This window comes from Panulirus ornatus, chromosome 7 (assembly GCF_036320965.1).
Source record: "Panulirus ornatus isolate Po-2019 chromosome 7, ASM3632096v1, whole genome shotgun sequence".
NCBI lineage: Eukaryota > Metazoa > Arthropoda > Malacostraca > Decapoda > Palinuridae > Panulirus > Panulirus ornatus.
The window spans coordinates 33,946,249-33,969,563 of NC_092230.1; the positions used below are offsets into that span (position 1 = coordinate 33,946,249).

The 23,315-nt window shown below is 42.5% G+C and overlaps 1 protein-coding gene across 1 annotated transcript in view; it reads left to right on the forward strand.

Moving 5' to 3' along the window:
- The window catches only part of LOC139749510 (gastric triacylglycerol lipase-like), a 294,599-nt gene extending 286,590 nt beyond the window's left edge, over nt 1-8,009 (forward strand). Inside the window, exons 14-15 of the mRNA XM_071663457.1 lie at nt 769-911; nt 4,306-8,009. Of these exons, the coding sequence (XP_071519558.1) occupies nt 769-911; nt 4,306-4,449 (287 nt within the window). The 3' untranslated portion in view covers nt 4,450-8,009. The remainder of the gene's footprint in view (nt 1-768; nt 912-4,305) is intronic.
- Nucleotides 8,010-23,315: the final 15,306 nt, after the last annotated feature.

A 23,315-nucleotide genomic window follows, 5' to 3' on the forward strand; every position in this document is an offset into this window, starting at 1 on the left:
CTACCTAATGCTCCTGCCTAATGTTTTTACCTAACCTCTGCCTAATGTTTTTTCCTAATTGCTCCTTCCTAAATGTTCCTAACTGCTACTTCTAACTGCTGCTCCTTCAGTTTTGCCAAAAAGCAGAACTAGTGCACAGTGCTCACTACAAGAAAATCTAGAGTTAAGAAGAATGAGCTGTGTTGTCAGATGTTATATATGACAGGAAGAGATTGTATGTGTATGGACAGAATGCTAGCAGTCCATGTTTGGATGAGACAAAAAACAAAAAACAGCTACCTAGGTCAGAAATACACCTCTATAATAAAAGCTTTCACTTTTGTCCCTTGCCTCCATATAATAGTACCATTCAGACAATGCCAGCCCTTAAGTACTTTATCTTGGGTCATTGCCATTGGTAAACTAAATAATGATACTGTTACTTCCTTTCTTGAGAAACATCTGCAGTCCCATTCCCTCCTGTCACTTTGCCACACTTCAGCTTTGGATAGGCTTCCACCACCTCTTATCTTTTCATCAAACCAGTTGCAAAGACTCTTGCTTCATATATCTTCTTTTCCCAAATATCCCACAGCTGCTATCCTGTCATCGAACACATTCAGCAGGTTTTCAAAATAATTGCTGTCTTTTTATACGCCTTCTTTGTCTGTTACTGCTTCTGCTACTGCTCCTTTCTTTGATGATCCCATTTTTTTTAATCACTTGTTATGCCCCCACCCCCTGCCCGTCTTAAAAAAAAGTGATACTGATATACAAGCTGTGTTTCAGGTAAATTCGAGCACTATGACTTTGGCAAGAAGGAAAACATGAGGAGGTATAATCAACCAACTCCTCCACCACACCACCTTAATCGTATTACAGTTCCAGTTGTTCTTATATCGGGAAAGAAGGACTATTTGGCAGACCCACAAGTGCGTACTAAGTATTCTAAGATTTTCTTTTGAATGTTTAGAGGCTTTTCTATTGGCAACATATATGTCTTTCAACAAAAATCACTTTGTATATCCCAATTAAGTACCACCTAGTTTAACTTCTGTACTGAAAGTTTGACATATTCAACATCAGTAAATGTCTTAGAGCTTACGGTATTCATTTTACTATACAGCAATGAAAATCTTCATTCCATCCTTCAGTCTCCCATTTGATCTCCCTCTGCTCCTTGGCTTCTCCACTTCTGACACATATACTCTATTTGTCAACCTTTCTTTACTCATTCTTTCCTTATGTCCATACCATTTGAGCTCACCCTCTTCAGCTCTCTCAACCGTACTCTTCCTCTTACTCCACCTCTCTCTTACTTACTCGATTGAAACCCCTCCCCTCCACACACACACACACACACACACACACCATGTATTGTTCTTAATATGTGGCATATGGAAAGTTTATTTTTTGATAGTGTAAAATTTTGGATACTAAGGATTAGTAGTATAAGAAAAAAAGTGGAAATAGATAAGCGTGATTCAGATTTCAACCAAAGGTATCTATCTTATGGGTAAGAGTAGGAGGATGGGGAGAGTACAAGGAATGACTGACAAAGTTTTCCCCTGGTTACCCAAATCAAAATGTGTTAACCCCATATTTCTTACACAGTTATCAAGTGTACATGATAGCCAAAGATGATTTAATGAAATCATAAATGTATAAAACTGGAGCATTTTTGATAAGAAAACTTTAAAAAAAGAAGTTGGGGGCTACTGATCTTTAAAAGGCTGACAGTTTTTCTAATAGTTAAGCATCTATACATGCCAACGCATGAGATGGTGGCACCAGCTGTTGGTGGATGTTGATTGGCTGAGGCAGCCCAAACTTGTAGAAATGGCTGTGGTTGAATCATGATTCAGTCTATAAAAGGTGATGAAACTCATCGTTTACCATGGCTGTAATGAACTAGACCTCAATATTAACCAAGGTAGGATCTCATTTATGTAGTGGACAGACTGTATAGGAGAGAAAAACCATCTGCATACAAAAATCGTTTACCATGGCTGTAATGAACTAGACCTCAGTATTAACCAAGGTAGGATCTCATTTATGTAGTGGACAGACTGTATAGGAGAGAAAGACCATCTGCATACAAAAACTGAGAAAACTTTCATCTTGGTCTATTATGGGTTAGCGGTACCTTGCATCTCACAGAATGCCTCAAGTATGCAAACATTGCAAAAATATTGTAGAATTATATACACTGTTGTGAATATGAGAACAAGATATAGAAAAATGCTTTGAATATGACATTTAGGTAGAAAAAATACAAAGAAAATTTTTTTTTTTTTCTCGCTGTCTCCCGCGTTTGCGAGGTAGTGCAAGGAAACAGACGAAAGAAATGATCCAGCCCACCCCCATACACATGTATATACATACGTCCACACACGCAAATATACATACCTACACAGCTTTCCATGGTTTACCCCAGATGCTTCACATGCCCTGATTCAACCCACTGACAGCACGTCAACCGCGGTATACCACATCGATCCAATTCACTCTATTCCTTGCCCTCCTTTCACCCTCCTGCATGTTCAGGCCCTGATCACACAAAATATTTTTCACTCCATCTTTCCACCTCCAATTTGGTCTCCCACTTCTCCTTGTTCCCTCCACCTCCGACACATATATCCTCTTGGTCAATCTTTCCTATATATATCCTCTTGGTCAATCTTTCCTCACTCATTCTCTCCATGTGCCCAAACCATTTCAAAACACCCTCTTCTGCTCTCTCAACCACGCTCTTTTTATTTCCACACATCTCTCTTACCCTTACGTTACTTACTCGATCAAACCACCTCACACCACACATTGTCCTCAAACATCTCATTTCCAGCACATCCATCCTCCTGCGCACAACTCTATCCATAGCCCACGCCTCGCAACCATACAACATTGTTGGAACCACTATTCCTTCAAACATACCCATTTTTGCTTTCTGAGATAATGTTCTCGACTTCCACACATTCTTCAAGGCTCCCAGAATTTTCGCCCCCTCCCCCACCCTATGATCCACTTCCGCTTCCATGGTTCCATCTGCTGCCAGATCCACTCCAAGATATCTAAAACACTTTACTTCCTCCAGTTTTTCTCCATTCAAACTTACCTCCCAATTGACTTGACCCTCAACCCTACTGTATCTAATAACCTTGCTCTTATTCACATTTACTCTTAACTTTCTTCTTTCACACACTTTACCAAACTCAGTCACCAGCTTCTGCAGTTTCTCACATGAATCAGCCACCAGCGCTGTATCATCAGCGAACAACAACTGACTCACTTCCCAAGCTCTCTCATCCCCAACAGACTTCATACTTGCCCCTCTTTCCAAAAGTCTTGCATTCACCTCCCTAGCAACCCCATCCATAAACAAATTAAACAACCATGGAGACATCACACACCCCTGCCGCAAGCCTACATTCACTGAGAACCAATCACTTTCCTCTCTTCCTACACGTACACATGCCTTACATCCTCGATAAAAACTCTTCACTGCTTCTAACAACTTGCCTCCCACACCATATATTCTTAATACCTTCCACAGAGCATCTCTATCAACTCTATCATATGCCTTCTCCAGATCCATAGATGCTACATACAAATCCATTTGCTTTTCTAAGTATTTCTCACATACATTCTTCAAAGCAAACACCTGATCCACACATCCTCTACCACTCCTGAAACCACACTGCTCTTCCCCAATCTGATGCTCTATACATGCCTTCACCCTCTCAATCAATACCCTCCCATATAATTTACCAGGAATACTCAACAAACTTATACCTCTGTAATTTGAGCACTCACTCTTATCCCCTTTGCCTTTGTACAATGGCACTATGCACGCATTCCGCCAATCCTCAGGCACCTCACCATGAGTCATACATACATTAAATAACCTTACCAACCAGTCAATAATACAGTCACCCCCTTTTTTTTAATAAATTCCACTGCAATACCATCCAAACCTGCTGCCTTGCCGGCTTTCATCTTCCTTAAAGCTTTTACTACCTCTTCTCTGTTTACCAAATCATTTTCCCTAACCCTCTCACTTTGCACACCACCTCTACCAAAACACCCTATATCTGCCACTCTATCATCAAACACATTCAACAAACCTTCAAAATATATCCACCATATATGAAATTAAGTTTAGAAGAAAAAATCATCAGCAATTTATCATTTTATATGTAGCTCACTTAAGGGTGCTACTACCATAGAGAAATACCAAAACATGAAAATGTGCAGCTTTATGCTTGGTTTTGACTGTGATGCTTTATTATAAGATCATTACATTTTATATTTTCTTTGCTTTTACAGGATGTAGCTCATCTTGCTGCACATTTACCAAATCTACCATTCAGAATAAAGGTACCTAATTTTAACCATATTGATTTCCTGTGGGGAACTGATGCTGATTGGTATGTTTATCGGCTTATTCTGAAGTATATGAAATATTTTTGAAATAATGATTTGAACCTTTTTATTAAATAGTTTGCCTAGGGAAAGAGTATGATTATTTGTAAAAGGAATGGATAGAACTTTTCTTTTCAGTAGTTTGTCTATTCTAGAAGTATATAATTTTCCTATCTCCCTGCATTTTGTATAATGAAGGAGCTCCCTCTCTGTCCATCTTTTTGCCAGCACATTTAATATTCAGTCTTTCATTTGTAAACAAGTATTTCCTTTACCCTCATTTTTATTTGAAATTCAGGGAAACCATTGAATACTTAAAGGGCCTGTTGTCATTGTTTCTTTATCAAAAGTTCGAGCTAAGGCATTTATTGATTTGCTTCTTGGAAGTAGAGGAAGCACTATTTTATATACAATCATGTAACTTCATATGCAAATATATATTGATGAGCTCTTAAGCATTCAAACAGAAGTAGGATGTTCTGGCCTGCATTTCATATCTCATAGGCAATGTACATGATGGATGATTACTTTAGGTGTCTAGTAATAAGTTCCATATTATAACCAAGAGCTTGTAGTAATTATGAGATGTGCAAACATCTGAAGTTATCAGTTTTTTAACTGGGTATTGTGTAGTGGACTTCAGAATTATTGAATATTAAATCATTAAGATATATTTGAGCACATTTGTCTCATATGCAGACAAAACCCCAAATAATGTATTCCTCATCATTTGCATTTTTGTAACTAGAGCTGATCATTATGTCATATTAAAATCCAGGATTAAGCCAGTTTGTCTTTTGTTGGATGCCATCCCCAGGAATTAGAGAAACAGTGTAGGGATGTTTAGCTTTGACTAGAATATGGAAAATATTATTTTCAGGCCTTAACAAGAACCCTGGTATCATAGACTATTTCATAAAGAGTTTTTCAATCTTTTGATTGCAAATATAAGTTCATTGATATTGTTCATGTTATAATGAATGAAATACAGAATGAATTTACCTCTTCGTAAATATATGAGTATATGATAGTAAATTCATCCTGTGGTCATTCACTTGATGGGTGTTCCAATTCACTCTATTCCTTGCACTCCTTTCACCCCTCTGTATGTTCAGGCTCCTATCGCTCAAAATCTTTTTCACTCCATCCTTCCACCTCCAATTTGGTCTCCTGCTTTTCCTTGTTCCCTTTGCCTCTGTTACATATATCTTCTTTGTCAATCTTTCCTCACTCATTCTCTCCATATGTCCAAACCATTTCAACACCCTTTTCTCCTCTCTCAACCACACTCTTCTTATTTCCACACATCTCCCTTACCCTTTCATTACTTACTCGATTAAACCACCTCACACCACATACTGCCCTCAAACATTTAATTTCCAGCACATCCACCCTCCTCTGTACAACCCTATCTATAGCCTATGCCTCTCAACCATTTAACATTGTTGGAACTACTATTCCTTCAGACATACCCATTTTTGCTCTCCAAGATGACGTTCTCTCCTTCCATACATTCTTCATCTCTCCCACCCTGTAACTCACTTTCACTTCCATGGTTCCATCCGCTGCTAAGTCCACTCCCAGGTATCTAAAACACTTCACTTTCTCCAGTTTTTCTCCCTTCAAACTTACATACCAATTAACTTGTCCCTCAACCCTACTGAAGCTAATAACCTTGCTCTTATTCACATTTACTCTCAACTTTCTCCTTTTACACACATTTCCAAACTCAGTCACCAACTTCTGCAGTTTCTCACTCAAATCAACCACACACCCTTGTCGCAGACTGACGTTCTCTGAGAACCAATCACTCTCCTCTCCTCCAATTCATACGCATGGCTTACATCCTTGATAAAAACTTTTCAGTGCTTCTAGCAATTTACCTCCCCCACCATATACTCTTAAAGCCTTCCACAAAGCATCTCTATCAACACTATCTTATGCCTTCTCCAGATCCATGAATGTTACATACAAATCCATCTGTTTAAGTATTTCTCAGTTACATTCTTCAAAGCAAACACCTGATCCACACATCCTCTTCCACTTCCTAAACCACACTGCTCTTTTCCAATCTGATGCTCTGTACATGCCTTGACCCTCTCAATCAATACCCTTCCATATAATTTTTGAGTAATACTCAACAAACTTATGCCTTAGTAATTTGAACACTCACCTTTATCCCCTTTGCCTTTGTACATTGGCACTATGCATGCATTCCACCAATCCTCAGGCACTTCACCATGGTTCATGCATGCACTGAATATCTTTACCAACCAATCAACAACACAGTCATCCCCTTTTTTTTTTTTAATAAATTCCTCTGCAATACCATCAAAACCCACTGCCTTGCTGGATTTCTTCTTCCACAAAGCTTTCACTATCTCTTCTCTCTTAACCAAACTATTCTCCCTGACCCTCTCACTTCACACACCACTCTGACCAAAACACCCTATATCTCCTACTCTATCATCAAACACATTTAGTAAACCTTCAAAATACTCACTCCATCTCCTCCTCACTTCATCACTACTTGTTATTACTTCCCCACTTGCCCCTTCACCTATGTTCCCATTTGTTCTCTTGTTTTACATACGTTATTTACCTCCTTCCAAATCATCTTTTTATTTTTCCTAGAATTCAATAATACTCTCTCACCCCAGCTTTCATTTGCCCTCTTTTTTAAACCTTGCACCTTTTTCTTGACCTCCTGTCACTTTCTTTTATACATCTCCCAGTCATTTGCTCTACTTCCCTGCAAGTATTGTCCAAATGCCTCTCTTTACGCTTTCACTTACAACTTCACTTTTTCCCACCACTCACTACCCTTTCTAATCTGCCCACCATTCTCATGTCACATGAATCTTTTGTGGAAGCCATCACTGCTTCCCAAAATACAGTGCATTCCTCACCCACTCCCCTCATGTCATTTGCTTTCACCTTTTGTTGTTTGCATTGAATCTCTCTTGGCACTTCCTCACACAAGTCTCCTTTTCAAGCTCACTTACTCTCACCACTCCCTTCTCCCCAACATTCTCTTTTCTTTTTTGAAAACCTCTACAAATTCTTCACCTTCACCTCCACAAGATAGCCCTCAGACATCCCTCTAGTTGCCCCTCTCAGCACATTTACATCCAAAAGTCTCTTTTACATGCCAATCAATTAACACTTAATCCAATAATCCCTTTGACCATATCTCCAACTCACATACATTTGTTTATGTATATTTCTCTTTTTAGATTTGATTATACTCCTGAAACAGTTCTGATGATGCACCTTTTTCACTGCAAATAAATCACTTTTTATGTAGCATATATGAGTAATTGTTGGGTATAGAAATCATCATTTTAAACAGCATTGTCTTCTTGTATACATAACTTTGCTTCTGGTTGAAACAAAAATTAAGATAAAGACAACTGCACTTCATCTTTGAAGTATTTCATTACAAACAATTTCAAGTTTTGATTACCAGAACTAATATCACTATTCTGATGTTTACATCACTCAAAAATGCCACTTTTGTCACTGAAGTGTGTGAAAATTAAACCTGAATGAAGTCAAGTGCATTCTAATCATAAAAGAAAAAAATAATAAAGTTCTGAAATCTGGAAGACCTTTTCTTCATGCAAGTGAAGCCCTGTAAGCACAGAACAGGAGAATCTAACCTTAGCTTTCATGAGGCTATATGAACCCATTTGACCTGACGTGGGACCTAAGCTACATCCAAGGGTAGGTTTCCATGATGTGCATGCCATATGGTAATGCCAGTCTATCCTCCTCTCTCCACAAGTAATACTTATATGACTTTTCACCACCACTCCAGTCCATAAAATCATCATCCTTTCATGTGCAGATCACCTTCCGATCATATCACAACATGCCAAAATACCTGGAACTGATATCCTGAAACAGTACCACAACAATCCTTATTTTGGACAGATGATATGGATAAAGAGGTCCTACAACAATTGTATATTACAGCATAATGGACACTGACACAGTCAATACACAAACCATGTAAGCAACGACAGCACTTGATATAATATCCATGAAGGTGACAGTACCACTTTGGTATTTCATGTCAACAACTTCATTCAACTCCCATGACACTCTTAAGCACTACAGGTCCGGACCTGTGTCAATTTTAGGCTCAGAAAAGCGCCCTGACCCACTTGGGCATTTTATCTCAACAACTTCGTTTGACTCCCAGGACACACTGAAGCACCACAGGTCTCTACCTGTGTCAATTATATGCTCAAAAAAGTGCCCTGACCCAATGGGGTATTTTTTCTCAAGAACATCATTTGATGTCCAGGACACCCTCAAGCACCACAGGTCTGGACCTGTGTCAATTTTAGGCTCAGAAAAGCACCCCGACCCACCTGGGCATTTTATCTCAACAATTTCGTTTGACTCCCAAAACACACTTAAGTACCACAGGTCAGTACCTGTATTGATTTTAGGCTCACAAAAGTGCCCCAACCCAATCAGATATTTTATCTTAACAACTTTGTTTGACTCCCAAGAAACTCTCAAGCACCACAGGCCCATACCTATGTCAATTTTATTCTCAGAAAAGGGCCCTGAACCACTTTCATATTCCATCTCAAAATCATTTGACTCCCAGGACACCCTTAAGCACCACAGGTCTGGACCTGTGTCAATTTTAGGCTCAGAAAAGTGCCCCAACCCACTTGGGCATTTTATCTCAACAACTTCCTTTGATCTAAAGACACATTTAAGCACCACCTGTGTCAATTTTAGGCTCAGAAAAGTGGCCCGACCCACTTAGGCATTTTATCGAACAACTTTGTTCGAATGCCAAGAAACCCTCAAGCACCACAGGTCCATCCGTATCTGTGAAGATTTTAGGCACAGAAAAGTGCTCCTAAACAATTGGATATTGTATCTCAACAACTTTGTTTGATGTCCAGGACAGCCTCAAGCACCACAGGTCCGTACCTGTGTCAATTTTAGTCTCAGAAAAGTGCCCCGCCACACTTGGGCATTTTCTGAACAACTTAGTTCGACTCCCAAGAAACCCTCAAGCACCACAGATCCATACCTGTGTCGATTTTAGGCTCACAAAAGTGCCTGTACTTAATCGGGTATTTTATCTAAACAACTTTCTTTGACTCTTGAGACACCCTGGCCTAATTGGGTATTTTATCTTAACTTCGTTTGACTCTCAAGGCACACTTAAGCACCACAGGTCCCTCCCTGTGTCAATTTTCCACTCAGAAAAGCACCCCAACCCAATATGGTATTTCATCTCAAGAACATCATTTGATGTTCATGACACCTTCAAGCACCACAGGTCTGTACATGTGTCAATTTTAGGCTCAGAAAAGCACCTCACCCCACTTGGGCATTTGATCTCAACAAATTCATTTGATGGCCAAGACACCCTCAAGCACCACAGATCCGTACCTGAGTCAGCTTTAGGCTCAGAAAAGTGCCCTGACCTAATTGGATATTTTATCTGAATAACTTCGTTTCACTCCCAAGACACTTAAGCACCACAGGTCTGCCCTCTCTGTGTCGATTTTAGGCTGAAAAAGCACCCTGCCCCACTTGGGCATTTTATCTCAACAACTTCGTTAGATTTCCAAGGAACACTCAAGCACCACAACCCTGTGTCAATTTTAGGCTCACAAAAGCGCCCTGCCCCTCTTGGGCATTTTATCTCAACAAATTCATTTGACTGCCAAGAAATCCTCAATTACCACAGGTCCGTACTTGTGAAGATTTTAGGCTCAGAAAAGTGCCTCGACCCAATCATGTATTTTATCTTAACCGTTTGACTCCCAAGACACCCTCAAGCACCAGAGGCCCATACCTATGTTGATTTTAGTCTCAGAAATAAGCTACGAACCACTGTGGTATTTCATCTCACCAACTTCATTCGACTCTCAGGACACCCCTAAGCACCACAGGTGCTTAAGATTTTATGCTCAGATAGGTGTCCCGACCCAGTCAGGTATTTTATTTTAACAACTTAGACTCCCAAGACACCCTCAAGCACCACAGGCATATACCTATGTCAAGTTTAGTCTCAGATATGGGGTCTGAACCACTTTGGTATTTCATCTCAACAACTTCATTCGATTCCCAGGACACCCTTAAGCACCCAAGGTCCACTTTTGTATTTCATCTTCATCTCACCAACTTCATTTGACTCCCAGGACACCCTTAAGCACCCAAGGTCCGGACCTGTGTCTACTTTGGGCTCAGAAAAGTGCCCCGACCCTCTTGGGTATTTTATCTCAACAAATTTGTTTGACTCCCAAGACACACTTAAGCACCACAGGCCCGTACATATGTCGATTTTAGTCTCAGAAAAGTGCCCTGAACCATTTTAGTATTTCATCTCAACAACTTCATTCGATTCCCAGGACACCCTTAAGCACCACAGGTCCGGACCTGTGTCAATGTTAGGATCAGAAAGACGCCCCAACCCACTTGGCCATTTTATCTCAACAACCTCGTTTGACTCCCAAGACACGCTGAAGCACCACATGTTCCTACCTGTCAATTATACGCTCAGAAAAGCGCCCCAACCCACTTGGGCATTTCATCTCAACAACTTAGTTTGACTCCCAAGACACCCTCAAGCACCACAGGCCCTTACCTATGTCGATTTTAGTCTCAGAAAAGTGCCCTGAGCCAATCGGGTATTTTATCCCAAGAACATCGTTTGATGTCCAAGACACCCTCACATACCACAGGTCTGGACCTGTGTCAATTTTAGGCTCAGAAAAGCCCCCCAACCCACTTGGGCATTTTATCTCAACAACTTCGTTTGACTCCCAAGAAGTACCTAAGCACCACAGGTCTGTACCTGTGTCAATTTTAGGCCCAGAAAAGCAACCCGACAAAGTAGGGTATTTTATCTCAACAACTTCGTTTGATGTACAGGACACCCTCAAGCACCATCTGTCTGTACCTGTGTCAATTTTAGGCTCAGAAAAGTGCCCCTCCCCAATTGGGCATTTTATCTCAACAATTTAGTTTGACTTCCAAGAAAACCTCAAGCTCCACAGGCTCGTACCTATGTCGATTTTAGTCTCAGAAATGGGCTCCGAACCATTTTGGTATTTCATCTCACCAACTTCATTTGACTCCCAGGACACCCTTAAGCACCACAGGTCCATCCGTACCTGCAAAGATTTTGGGCTCAGAAAAGTGCCGTGACCCTATTGGGTATTTTATCTTAACAACTTCGTTCGACTTCCAAGACACCGTCAAGCACCACAGGCCCATACCTATGTTGAATTTAGTCTCAGAAATGGGCTCCAAACCACTTTGGTATTTCATCTTACCAACTTCATTCAACTTCCAGGACACCCTTAAGCACCACAGGTCCGGATCTGTGTCAGTTTTAGGCTCAGAAAAGCACCCCAACGCACTTTCGCATTTTTCTCAACAACTTTGTTTGACTACCAAGACACTTAAGCACCACAGATCCCTACCTATGTCAATTTTACACTCAGAAAAGTGCCCAGCCCCAATAGGGTAATTTATCTCAAGAACATCGTTTGATGTCCAGGACACCCTCAAGCACCTCAGGTCTGGGCCTCTTGTCAATTTTAGGCTCAGAAAAGTGCCCTGACCCACTTGGGCATTTTATCTGAACAACTTTGACTCCCAAGAAACCCTCAAGTACCATAGGTCCGTCGGACCTGTGGCAATTTTAGGCTCAAAATTGCCCTGACCCAGTCGGGTATTTTATCTTAACTTGTTTGACTCCCAAAACACCCTTAAGCACCATAGGCCCGTACCTATGTTGCTTTCAGTCTTAGAAAAGTGCCTCAAACCACTTGGGCATTTTATCTCAACAACTTAGTTCAACTCCCAAGAAACCCTCAAGCACCACAGGTCCATAACTGTGTTGATTTTAGGCTCACAAAAGTGCCCCGACCCAATCACATATTCTATATTAACAACTATGTTTGACTCCAACAAAACACCCTCAAGCACCATAGGCCCATACCTATGTCAATTTTAGTCTCGGAAAATTGCCCCAAACCACTTGCGCATTTTATCTCTACAACTTAGTTTGACACCCAAGAAACCCTCAAGCACCACAGGTCCATCTGTACCTGTGTCAATTTCAGGTTCACAAAAGTGCCCCGACCCCATCGGGTATTTTATCTTCACAACTTTGTTTGACTTCCAAGACACCCTCAAGCACCACATTCCTGTACCCATGTCGATTTTCGTCTCAGAAAAGTGCCTAGAACCACTTTGGTACTTCATCCCAACAACTTTTCGACTCCCAGGACACCCTTAAGCACCTCAGGTCTATTCGTACCTGTGTAGATTTTAGGCTCGGAAAAGTGCCCCAACCTAATTGGGTATTTTATCTCAATAACTTAGTTTAACTACCAAGACACACTTTAGCACCGCAGGTCCGTACCTGTGTCAATTTTAGTTACAGAAAAGCGCCCCACCCACTTGGGCATTTTATCTCAACAACTTCGTTTGACTACCAAGAAACCCTCAAGCACCGCAGGTTTGTATTTATAAAGATTTTGGGCTCAGAAAAGTGCTCCGACACAATCAGTTATTTTATCTCAACAACTTCGTTTGATGGCCAGATTACCCTCTAGCACCACAGGTCTGTACATGTGTCAATCTTAGTCTCAGAAAAGTGCCCCGCCCCACTTGGGCATTTTATCTTAACAACTTAGTTCAACTCCCAAGAAACCCTCAAGCACCATAGGTCTGTACCTGTGTTGATTTTATGCTCAGAAAATTGCCCCAACCCAATCAGGTATTTTATCTTAACAACTTTGTTTAACTCCCAAGACACCCTCAAGCACCACAGGCTGGTATCTATGTTGATTTTTGTCTCATAAAAGTGCCCTGAACCACTTTGGTATTTTATCCCAACTTTTTTCGACTCCTAGGACAGCCTTAAGCACCACAGGTCCGTATCTGTGTTGATTTTAGGCTCAGAAAAGTGCCCTGACCTTATTGGGTATTTTTTCTCAATTACTTAGTTTAACTCCCAAGACACACTTAAGCACCACAGGTCCATCCATACCTGTGTCAATTTTTTGCCCAGAAAAGTGCCCTGAGCCAATCGGGTATTTTATCTCAATAATTTCATTCGATTCCCAGGACACCCATAAGCACCACAGGTGTCCATGTGTCAATTTTAGGCTCAGAAAAGCACACAGACCCACTTGGGCATTTTATCTCAACAATTTCGTTTGACTCCCATGAAACACTTAAGCACTACAGGTCCGTCCATACCTGTGTCAATTTTAGGCTCAGGAAAGCATCCCGACACAACCGATGTTTTATCTCAAGAACATCGTTTGATGTGCAGGACACCCTCGAGCACCACAGGTTCGTACCTTTGTCAATTATAGGCTCAAAAAAGTGCTCCGACCCACTTGGGCATTTTATCTCAACAACTTCATTTCATGTCCAGGTACCCTCAAGCACCTGTATCGATTTTAGGCTCAGAAAAGCTCCCTGGCCCAATCGGGTATTTTATCTTGAGAACTTCTTTCGACTCCCAAGACACCCTCAAGCACCACAGGTCTGTGCCTATGTCGATTTTAGTCTCAGAAAAGCGCCCAGAAACACTTTGGTATTTTATCTCAACAACTTCATTCGATTCCCAGGACACCTTTAAGCACCACAGGTCCAGACCTGTGTCAATTTTAGGCTCAGAAAACAAATTAGTTCGACTCCCAAGAAACCCTCAAGCACCACAGGTCCGTACCTGTGTTGATTTTATGCTCAGAAAATTGCCCCGACCCAGTCGGGTATTTTATCTTAACAACTTTGTTTAACTCCCAAGACACCCTCAAGCACCACAGGCCTGTACCTATGTTGATTTTTGTCTCATAAAAGTGCCCTGAACCACTTTGGTATTTTATCCCAACAACTTTTTTCAACTCCTAGGACAGCCTTAAGCACCACAGGTCTGTATCTGTGTTGATTTTAGGCTCATAAAAATGCCCTGACCTTATTGGGTATTTTATCTCAGTAACTTAGTTTAACTTTGGGCCCAAGACACACTTAAGCACTACAGGTTCATCCATACCTGTGTCGATTCTTTGCCTAGAAAAGTGCCCTGAGCCAATCAGGTATTTTATCTCAATAACTTCATTCTATTCCCAGGACACCCATAAGCACCACAGGTGTCCATGTATCAATTTTAGGCTCAGAAAAGCACCCCCAACACAATCGGGTATTTTATCTCAAAAACTTCGTTTGATGTCCAGGACACCATCAAGTACCAGAGGTCCAGACCTGTGTCAATTAGGCTCAGAAAAGCACACAGACCCACTTGGGCATTATATCTCAACAACTTCGTTTGACTCCCGAGACACACTTAAGCACCACAGGTCTGTACATGTGTCAATTTTAGGCTCAGAAAAGCATCCTAACACAATCGGGTATTTCATGTCAACAACTTCGTTTGATGCCCAGGACACCCTCAAGTGCCACTGGTCCAGACCTGTGTCAATTTTAGGCTCAGAAAAGCACCCTGACCCACTTGGGGATTTTATCTCAACAACTTCGTTTGGCTCCCAAGGAACACTTAAGCATCACAGGTCCGTCTGTACTTGTGTCAATTTTAGGCTCAGAAAATTACCCCAACCCACTTGGGCATTTTATATCAACAATGTCATTTGTTGTACAGGACACCCTCACACACCAGAGGCCCATACCTATGTTAATTTTAGTATCAGAAAAGGGCCCCGAATCACTTTGGTATTTCATCTCAACAACTTCAATTTCAGGACACCCTTAAGCACCACAGAGGTGATTTTAGGCTCACAAATGTGCCTCGACCCAGTCAGATATTTAATCTTAATATCTTTGTTTGACTCCCGAGGCACCCTCAAGCACCACAGGCTCATACCTATAACGATTTACTCCCAGAAAAGCTCCGCGAATCACTTTGGTATTTCATCTCGACAACTTCATTCGACTCCGAAGCCACCCTTAAGCACCACAGGTGCGTCTGTACCTGTGTCGATTTTAGGCTATGAAAAGTGCCCCGACCTAATTGGTTTTTTTATCTCAACAACTTCGACTGATGTCCAGGACACCCTCAAGCACTTTCAATCGACCTGTGTCGATTTTAGGCTCGGAAAAGTGCCCCGACCTAATTGGGTATTTTATCTCAACAACTTCGTTTGACTCCCAAGACAAACTCAAGCACCACAGGTCCCTCCCTGCCTGTGTCAATTTTATGCTCAGAAAAGCGCCCCAACCCAATGGGGTGTTTTATCTCAAGAACATTGTTTGATATCCAGGACACCTTCAAGCACCAAAGGTCCGGACCTGTGTCAATATTAGGCTCAGAAAAGTGCCCCAACCCACTTGAGTATTTTATCTCAACAACTTCGTCCGATTGTCAAAAAACCCTCAGTCACCACAGGTTTGTGTCTTAAAAGATTTTAGGCTTCGTTTCATGTCCAGGACACCCTCAAGCACCACAGGTCCAGATCTGTGTCAATTTTAGGTTTAGAAATGCACCCCAACCCACTGGGGCATTTTATCTCAACTTCATTTGACTCCCAAGACACATTTAAACAACACAGGTGCCAATTTTAGGCTTAGAAAAGTGCCCCGACACAAATGGGTATTTTATCGCAATAACTTCGTTTGCTGTCCAGGACGCCCTCAAACACCACAGGTCCTGTACCTGTGTCAATTCTAAGCTCAGAAAAGTGCCCCGCCCAACTTGGGCATTTTATCTCAACAACTTAGTTCAACTCCCAAGAAACCCTCAAGCACCACAGGCCCATACTTATGTCCATTTTAGTCAGAAAAGCGCCCCGAACCACTTTGGTATTGCATCTCAACAATTATATTCCACTCCCAGGACACCCTTAAGCACCACACGTCCAGACCTATGTCAATTTTAGGATCAGAAAAGTGCCCCGACCCAACTGGGCATTTTATCTCAACAACTTAGTTTAACTCCCAAGACACACTCAAGCACTACAGGTCCGTCCGGACCTGTGTCTGTTTTAGGCTCAGAAAAGCGCCCTGAGCCAATTGGTTATTTTATATCAGTAACTTCGTTTGATGTCCAGGACACCCTGGAGTATCACAGGTCCATACCTGTGTCGATTTTAGGCTCACAACAGTACCCCAACCTAATCAGGTATTTTATTTTAACTTTCTTTGACTCCCATGACACCCTCAAGCACCACAGGTCCTTCCATACCTATGTCGATTTCCGTCTCAAAAAAGCACCCCGAACTACTTTGGTATTTAATCCCAATAACTTTCTTTGACTCCCAGGACACCCTTAAGCACCACAGGTCTGTACCTGTGTCGATTTTAGTCTCAGAAAAATGCCCTGAACCACTTTGGTATTTTATCTCAGCAACTTCATTTGACTCCCAGGACACCCTTAAGCACCACAGGTCCAGACCTGTGTCAATTTTAGGCTCAGAAAAGAACCCTTACCCACTTGGGCATTATATCTCAACTTCAATTGACTCCCAAGACACACTGAAGCACCACAGGTCCCTACCTGTGTCAATTATACACTCAGAAAAGCGTCCCAACCCAACGGGGTATTTTATCTCAAGAACATTGTTTGATGTCCAGGACACCATCAAGCACCAACAGGTCCAAACCTGTGTCAATTCTAGGTTCAGAAAAGCACCCAACGCACCTGGGCATTTTATCTCAACAACTTTGTTTCACTCAAGAAACACTTAGGCACCACAGGTCCGTATCTGTGTCAATTTTAGGCTCAGAAAAGCGTCCCGACACAATAGGGAATTTTATCTCAACTTTTTTGATATATAGGACACCCCCAAGCACCACAGGTCTGTGCCTGAGAAGATTTTAAGCTCAGAAAAGTGCCCCAACCCAATCGGATAATTTTTCTTAACTTTGTTCGACTGCCAAGACACCCTCAAGCACCACAGGTCTGTACCTATGTCGATTTTAATCTCAGAAATGGGCCCCAAACCACTTTGGTATTTCATCTTCATCTCACCAACTTCATTTGACTCCCAGGACACCCTTAAGCACCCAAGGTCCGGACCTGTGTCTACTTTGGGCTCAGAAAAGTGCTCCGACCCTCTTGGGTATTTTATCTCAACAATTTTGTTTGACTCCCAAGACACTTAAACACCACAGGCCCGTACATATGTCAATTTTAGTCTCAGAAAAGTGCCCCGAACCATTTTAGTATTTCATCTCAACAACTTCATTCGATTCCCAGGACACCCTTAAGCACCACAGGTCCGGACCTGTGTCAATGTTAGGTTCAGAAAGGCACCCCAACCCACTTGGCCATTTTATCTCAACAACTTCGCTTGATTCCCAAGACACATTTAAGCACTAAAGGTCCGGACCTGTGTCAATTTTAGTCTCAGAAAAGCGCCCCGACACACTTGGGCATTATATCTCAATAACTTCAATTGACTCCCAAGACACACTGAAGCACCATAGGTCCATACCTGTGTCAATTATACACTCAGAAAGGCGTCTCGACCCAATGGTGTATTTTATCTTAAGAACATCGTTTGATGTCCAGGACTCCCTCAAGCACCACAGGTCCCGACATTTGTCAATTTTAGGCTCAGAAAAGCACCCTGACCTCCTTGGGCATTTTACCTCAACTTCGTTTGAATCCCAACACACATTTATGCACCACAGGTCCGTGCCTGTCAATTTTAGGCTCAGAAAAGCGCACCAACACAATTGGGTATTTTATCTCAACAACTTCGTTTGATTTCCAGGATGCCCTCAAGCACCACAGGTCCAGATCTGTGTCAATTTTATGCTCAGAAAAGCGCCCTGACCTACTTGGGTATTTTATCTCAACTTCGTTTAACTCCCAAGACACATTTCAGCACCACAGGCCCATACCTATGTCGATTTTAGTCCCAGAAAAGTGCCCTGAACCACTTTGGTATTTCATCTCAACAACTTCATTCGACTCCCAGGACACCCTCAAGCACCACAGGTCCATACCTATGTTGATTTTAGTCTCAGAAATGGGCCCCAAACCACTTTGGTATTTCATCTCACCAACTTCATTTGACTCCCAGGACACCCATAAGCACCACAGGTCCGGACCCTTGGTGCTTAAGGACCCTCTTGGAACTTTTATCTCAACAATTTCATTTGTCTCGCAAGATGCACTTAAGCACCACAGGTCCCTACCTGTGTCAATTTTTTAGCTCAGAAAAGCGCCCCGACACACTGGGGTATTTTATCTAAAGAACATCATTTTATATCCAGGACACCCTCAAGCACCACAGGTCCGGGCCTATGTCAATTCTAGGCTCAGAAAAATGCCCCGACCCACTTAGGCATTTTATGTCAACAACTTCGTTCGACTGCCAAGAAACCCTCAAGCACCTCAGGTTCATATCTTTGAAGATTTTAGGCTCAGTAAAGTGCTCCGACACAATTGGGTATTTTCTCTCAACTTCGTTTCATGCCCAGGACACCCTCTAGCACCACAGGTCCGGACCTGTATCAATTTTAGGCTCAGAAAAGCACCCTGACCCATTTGGGCATTTTATCTCAACAACTTCATTTGACTCCCAAGAGACACTTAAACACCACAGGTCCGTATCTGTGTCAATTTTAGGCTCAGAAAAGTGCCCCGACACAATCGGGTATTTTATCTCAACAACTTCATTTGATGTACAGAACACCCTCAAGCACCACAGGTCCATCCGTACCTGTGTCAATTTTAGGCTCAGAAAAGCGCCTCGCCCAACTTGGGCATTTTATCTCAATAACTTAGTTTGACTCCAAAGAAACCCTGAAACACCACAGGTCCATACCTGTATCGATATTAGGTTGAGAAAAGTGCCCTGACCCAATCAGGTTTTTTTCTTAACAACTTCATTTGATGTCCAGGACACCCTCAAACACCACAGGTCCGTACCTGTGTCAATATTAGCCCCAGAAAAGCGCCCCGCCCAACTCAGGCATTTTATCTCAACTTAGTTTGACTCCCAAGAAACCCTTAAGCACCACCTATGTCGATATTAGGCTCACAACAGAGCCCCGACCCAATCGGGTATTTCATCTTAACAACTTTGTTTGACTCCCAAGACACCCTCAAGCACCACAGCCCCGTACCTATGTCGTTTTTTGTCTCAAAAAATTGCACTCCGAACCACTTTGGTATTTTATCCCAACAACTTTCTTTGACTCCAAGGACACATTTAAGCACCTTTGTCGATTTTAGGCTCAGAAAAGCGCCGTGAACGAATTGGGTATTTTATGTAAACAACTTCATTTGACTCCCAAGAGACACATGAGCACCACAGGTCCTTACCTGCATCAATTTTACGCTCAGAAAAATGCCCCGACCCAATGGGGTATTTTATCTCAAGAACATCATAAGACATCCAGGACACCTTCAAGCACCACAGGTCCGGGCCTGTGTCAATTTTAGGCTCAGAAATGCACCCACTACAATCGGGTATTTTATCTCAACAACTTCGTTTGATATCCAGGACACCCTCAAGCACCACAGGTCTGCACCAGTGTCAATTTTAGGCTCAGAAAAGTGCCCCGACCTAATTAGGTATTCTATCTCCACAACTTCGTTTAACTCACAAGACACCCTCAAGAACCACAGGTCCATACCTGTGTCGATTTTAGGCTTAGAAAAGTGCCCCGACCCAATCGGGTATTTTATCTTAACGACTTCGTTCGACTCCTAAGACACCCTAAAGCACCACATGCCTGTACTTATGTCGATTTTAGTCTCAGAAAAGCTCTCTGAACCACTTTGGTATTTCATCTCAACTTCATTCGACTCCCAGGATACCCTAAGTACCACAGGTCCGGTCTTGTGACAATTTTATGCTCAGAAAAGTGCCCTGACCCACTTGGGTATTTATATCTCAACAACTTCAATTGACTCTCAAGACACAATTAAGCACCACAGGTCCCTACCTGTGCCAGTTATACACAGAAAAGCACCCTGATCCAATGGGGTATTTTATCTCAAGAACATAGTTTGATGTCCAGGACACCTTGAAATACCACAGGTCCGGCCTGACCTGTGTCAAATTTGGGCTCAGAAATTTGGGCATTTTATCTCAACAACTTCGTTTGACTCCCAAGACACTCTTAAACACCACGTCCGTACCTGTGTCATTTTAAGGCTCGGAAAAGCGCCCCGACACAATCGGGGATTTTACCTCAACAACTTCGTTTGATGTCCAGGACACCCTCAAGCGCCACAGGTCCGGACATGTCTCAATTTTAGGCTCAGAAAAGCACCCCGCCCAACTTGGGCATTTTATCTCAACAACTTTAACTCCCAAGAAACCCTCAAGCACCACAGGTCCATCGTACCTGTGTCGATTTTAGGCTCAGAAAAGTGCCCCGACCCAGTCGGGTATTTTATCTTAAAAACTTTGTTCGACTCCCAAGACGCCCTCAAGCACAACAGGCTTGTACCTATGTCGATTTTAGTCTCAGAAAAGCCCCTCGAACCACTTCGGTATTTCGTCGCAACAACTTCTTTCGACTCCCAGGACACCTTTATGCACCAAAGATCCGTACCTGTGTTGATTTTAGGCTCACAAAAGTGCCCCGACCTAATTGGGTATTTTATCTAAATGACTTAGTTTAACTCTCAAAACACAATTAAGCACCACAGGTCTGTCCGTATCCGTGTCGATTTTAGGCCCAGAAAAGCACCCCGAACCAATCGGTTATTTCATCTCAATAACTTCGTTTGATGTCCAGGACACCCTTGCGTACCACTGGCCTGTACCTGTGTCGATTTTAGGCTCACAACAGTGCCTCGACCCAGTCGGGTATTTTACCTCAACAACTATGTTTGACTCCCAAGACACCCTCAAGCACCACAGCCCTGTACCTGTGTCGATTTTAGACTCAGAAAAGCACCCTGACCTCATTGGGTATTTTATATCAACAACTTCGTTTAACTCCCAAGACACACTTAAGTACCACAGGTCCCTACCTGCAATTTTACGCTCAGAAAAGCGCCCCAACCCACTTAGGCATTTTACCTCAACTTCGTTCGACTGCCAAGAAATCATCAAGCACGACAGGTTCGTATCTTTGAAGATTTAAAACTCAGATAAGTGCTCCGACACAATCGGGTATGTTTTCTCAATAACTTCGTTTAATGCCCAGGACACCCTCAAGCACCACAGGACCAGACCTGCGTCAATTTTAGGCTCAGAAAAGATCCCCGACCCACTTGGACATTTTATCTGTGTCAATTTTAGTCTCAGAAAAGCGCCCAGCCCCACTTTGGTATTTTGTCTCAACAAATTTGTTTGACTCCCAAGACACACTGAAACACCACAGGTCTCTCTACCTGTGTCAATGATACTCTCAGAAAAGTGCCCCAACCCAATGGGGTATTTTATCTCAAGAACATTGTTTGATGTCCAGGACACTCTCAAGCACCACAGGTCCGGGACTGTGTCGATTTTAGGCTCAGAAAAGCACCCCGACCCACTTGGGCATTTTATCTCAACAACTTCGTTTGACTCCCAAGAAGCACATAAGCAACACAGGTCTGTACCTGTGTCAATTTTAGGCTCAGAAAAGTGCCCTGACACGATTGGGTATTCTATCTTAACTTCGTTCAACTCCCAAGACACCCTCAAGCACCACAGGCCCGTACCTATGTCAATTTTAGAGTCAGAAAAGTGCCCCGAACTACTCTGGTATTTCATCTCCACAACTTCAATTGACTCCCAGGACACCCTAAAGCACCACAGGTCCAGACGTGTGTCAATTTTAGGCTCAGAAAAGCCCCCCCCCCCCCCAACTCGGTATTTTATCTCAACAACTTAGTTCGACTCACAAGAAACCCTGAAGCACCGCAGGTCCATACCTGTGTCGATTTTAGGCTCACAAAAGTGCCCCGACCCAATCGGGTAGTTTATCTTAACAACTTTGTTTGACTCTCAAGACACTCTCAAGCACCACAGGCCCATACCTAAGTCGATTTTAGTCTCAGAGAAGCACCCCGAACCACTGGTATTTCATCTCAACACTTGATTCAACTCCCAGGACACCCTTGAGCACCACAGGTCCGTCTGTACCTGTGTCGATTTTAGGTTCATAAAAGCAACTCAACCCACTTAGGCATCTTATCTGAACGACTTCGTTTGACTCCCAAGACACACTTAAGCACCACAGGTCCGTACCTGTGTCAGTTTTAGATTCAAAAAGTGCCCCGCCCACTTGGACATTTAATCTGAAGAACTTAGTTTGACTGCTAAGAAACCCTCAAGCAACACAGGTTTCGATTTTAGGCTCAGAAAAGTGCCCTGACCTAATTGGATATTTTATCTCAACATCTTAGTTCGACTCCCAAGATTCACTTAAGCAAAACAGTTCCCTATCTGTGTCAATTTTACGCTCAGAAAAGCACCCCGACCCTATGGGGTATTTTATCTCAAGAACATCATTTGATGTCCAGGACATCCTGGAGCACCACAGGTCCTTACCTGTGAAGATTTTTGGCTCAGAAAAGCACCCCAAACCACTTTGGTATTTCATCTCAAGAACTTCATTCGACTCTCAGGACACCCTTAAGCACTGCAGGTCCAGATCTGTGTCAATTTTTGGCTCATAAAAGTGCCCTGACCCACTTGGGCATTATATCTCAACATCTTCTTTTGACTTCCAAGACACACTTAAGTACTACAGGTCCGGACCTGTGTTAATTTTAGGCTCAGAAAAGTGCCCCAACCCAATGGGGTATTGTATCTCAAGAACATCGTTTGATGTGCAGGACACCCTCAAGCACCACAGGTCCGTACCTGTGTCGATTTTAGAGTCAGAAAAGTGCCCCGAACCACTCTGGTATTTCATCTCCACAACTTAAATTGACTCCCAGGACACCCTTAAGCACCACAGGTCCGGACCTGTGTCGATTTTAGGTTAACAAAAGC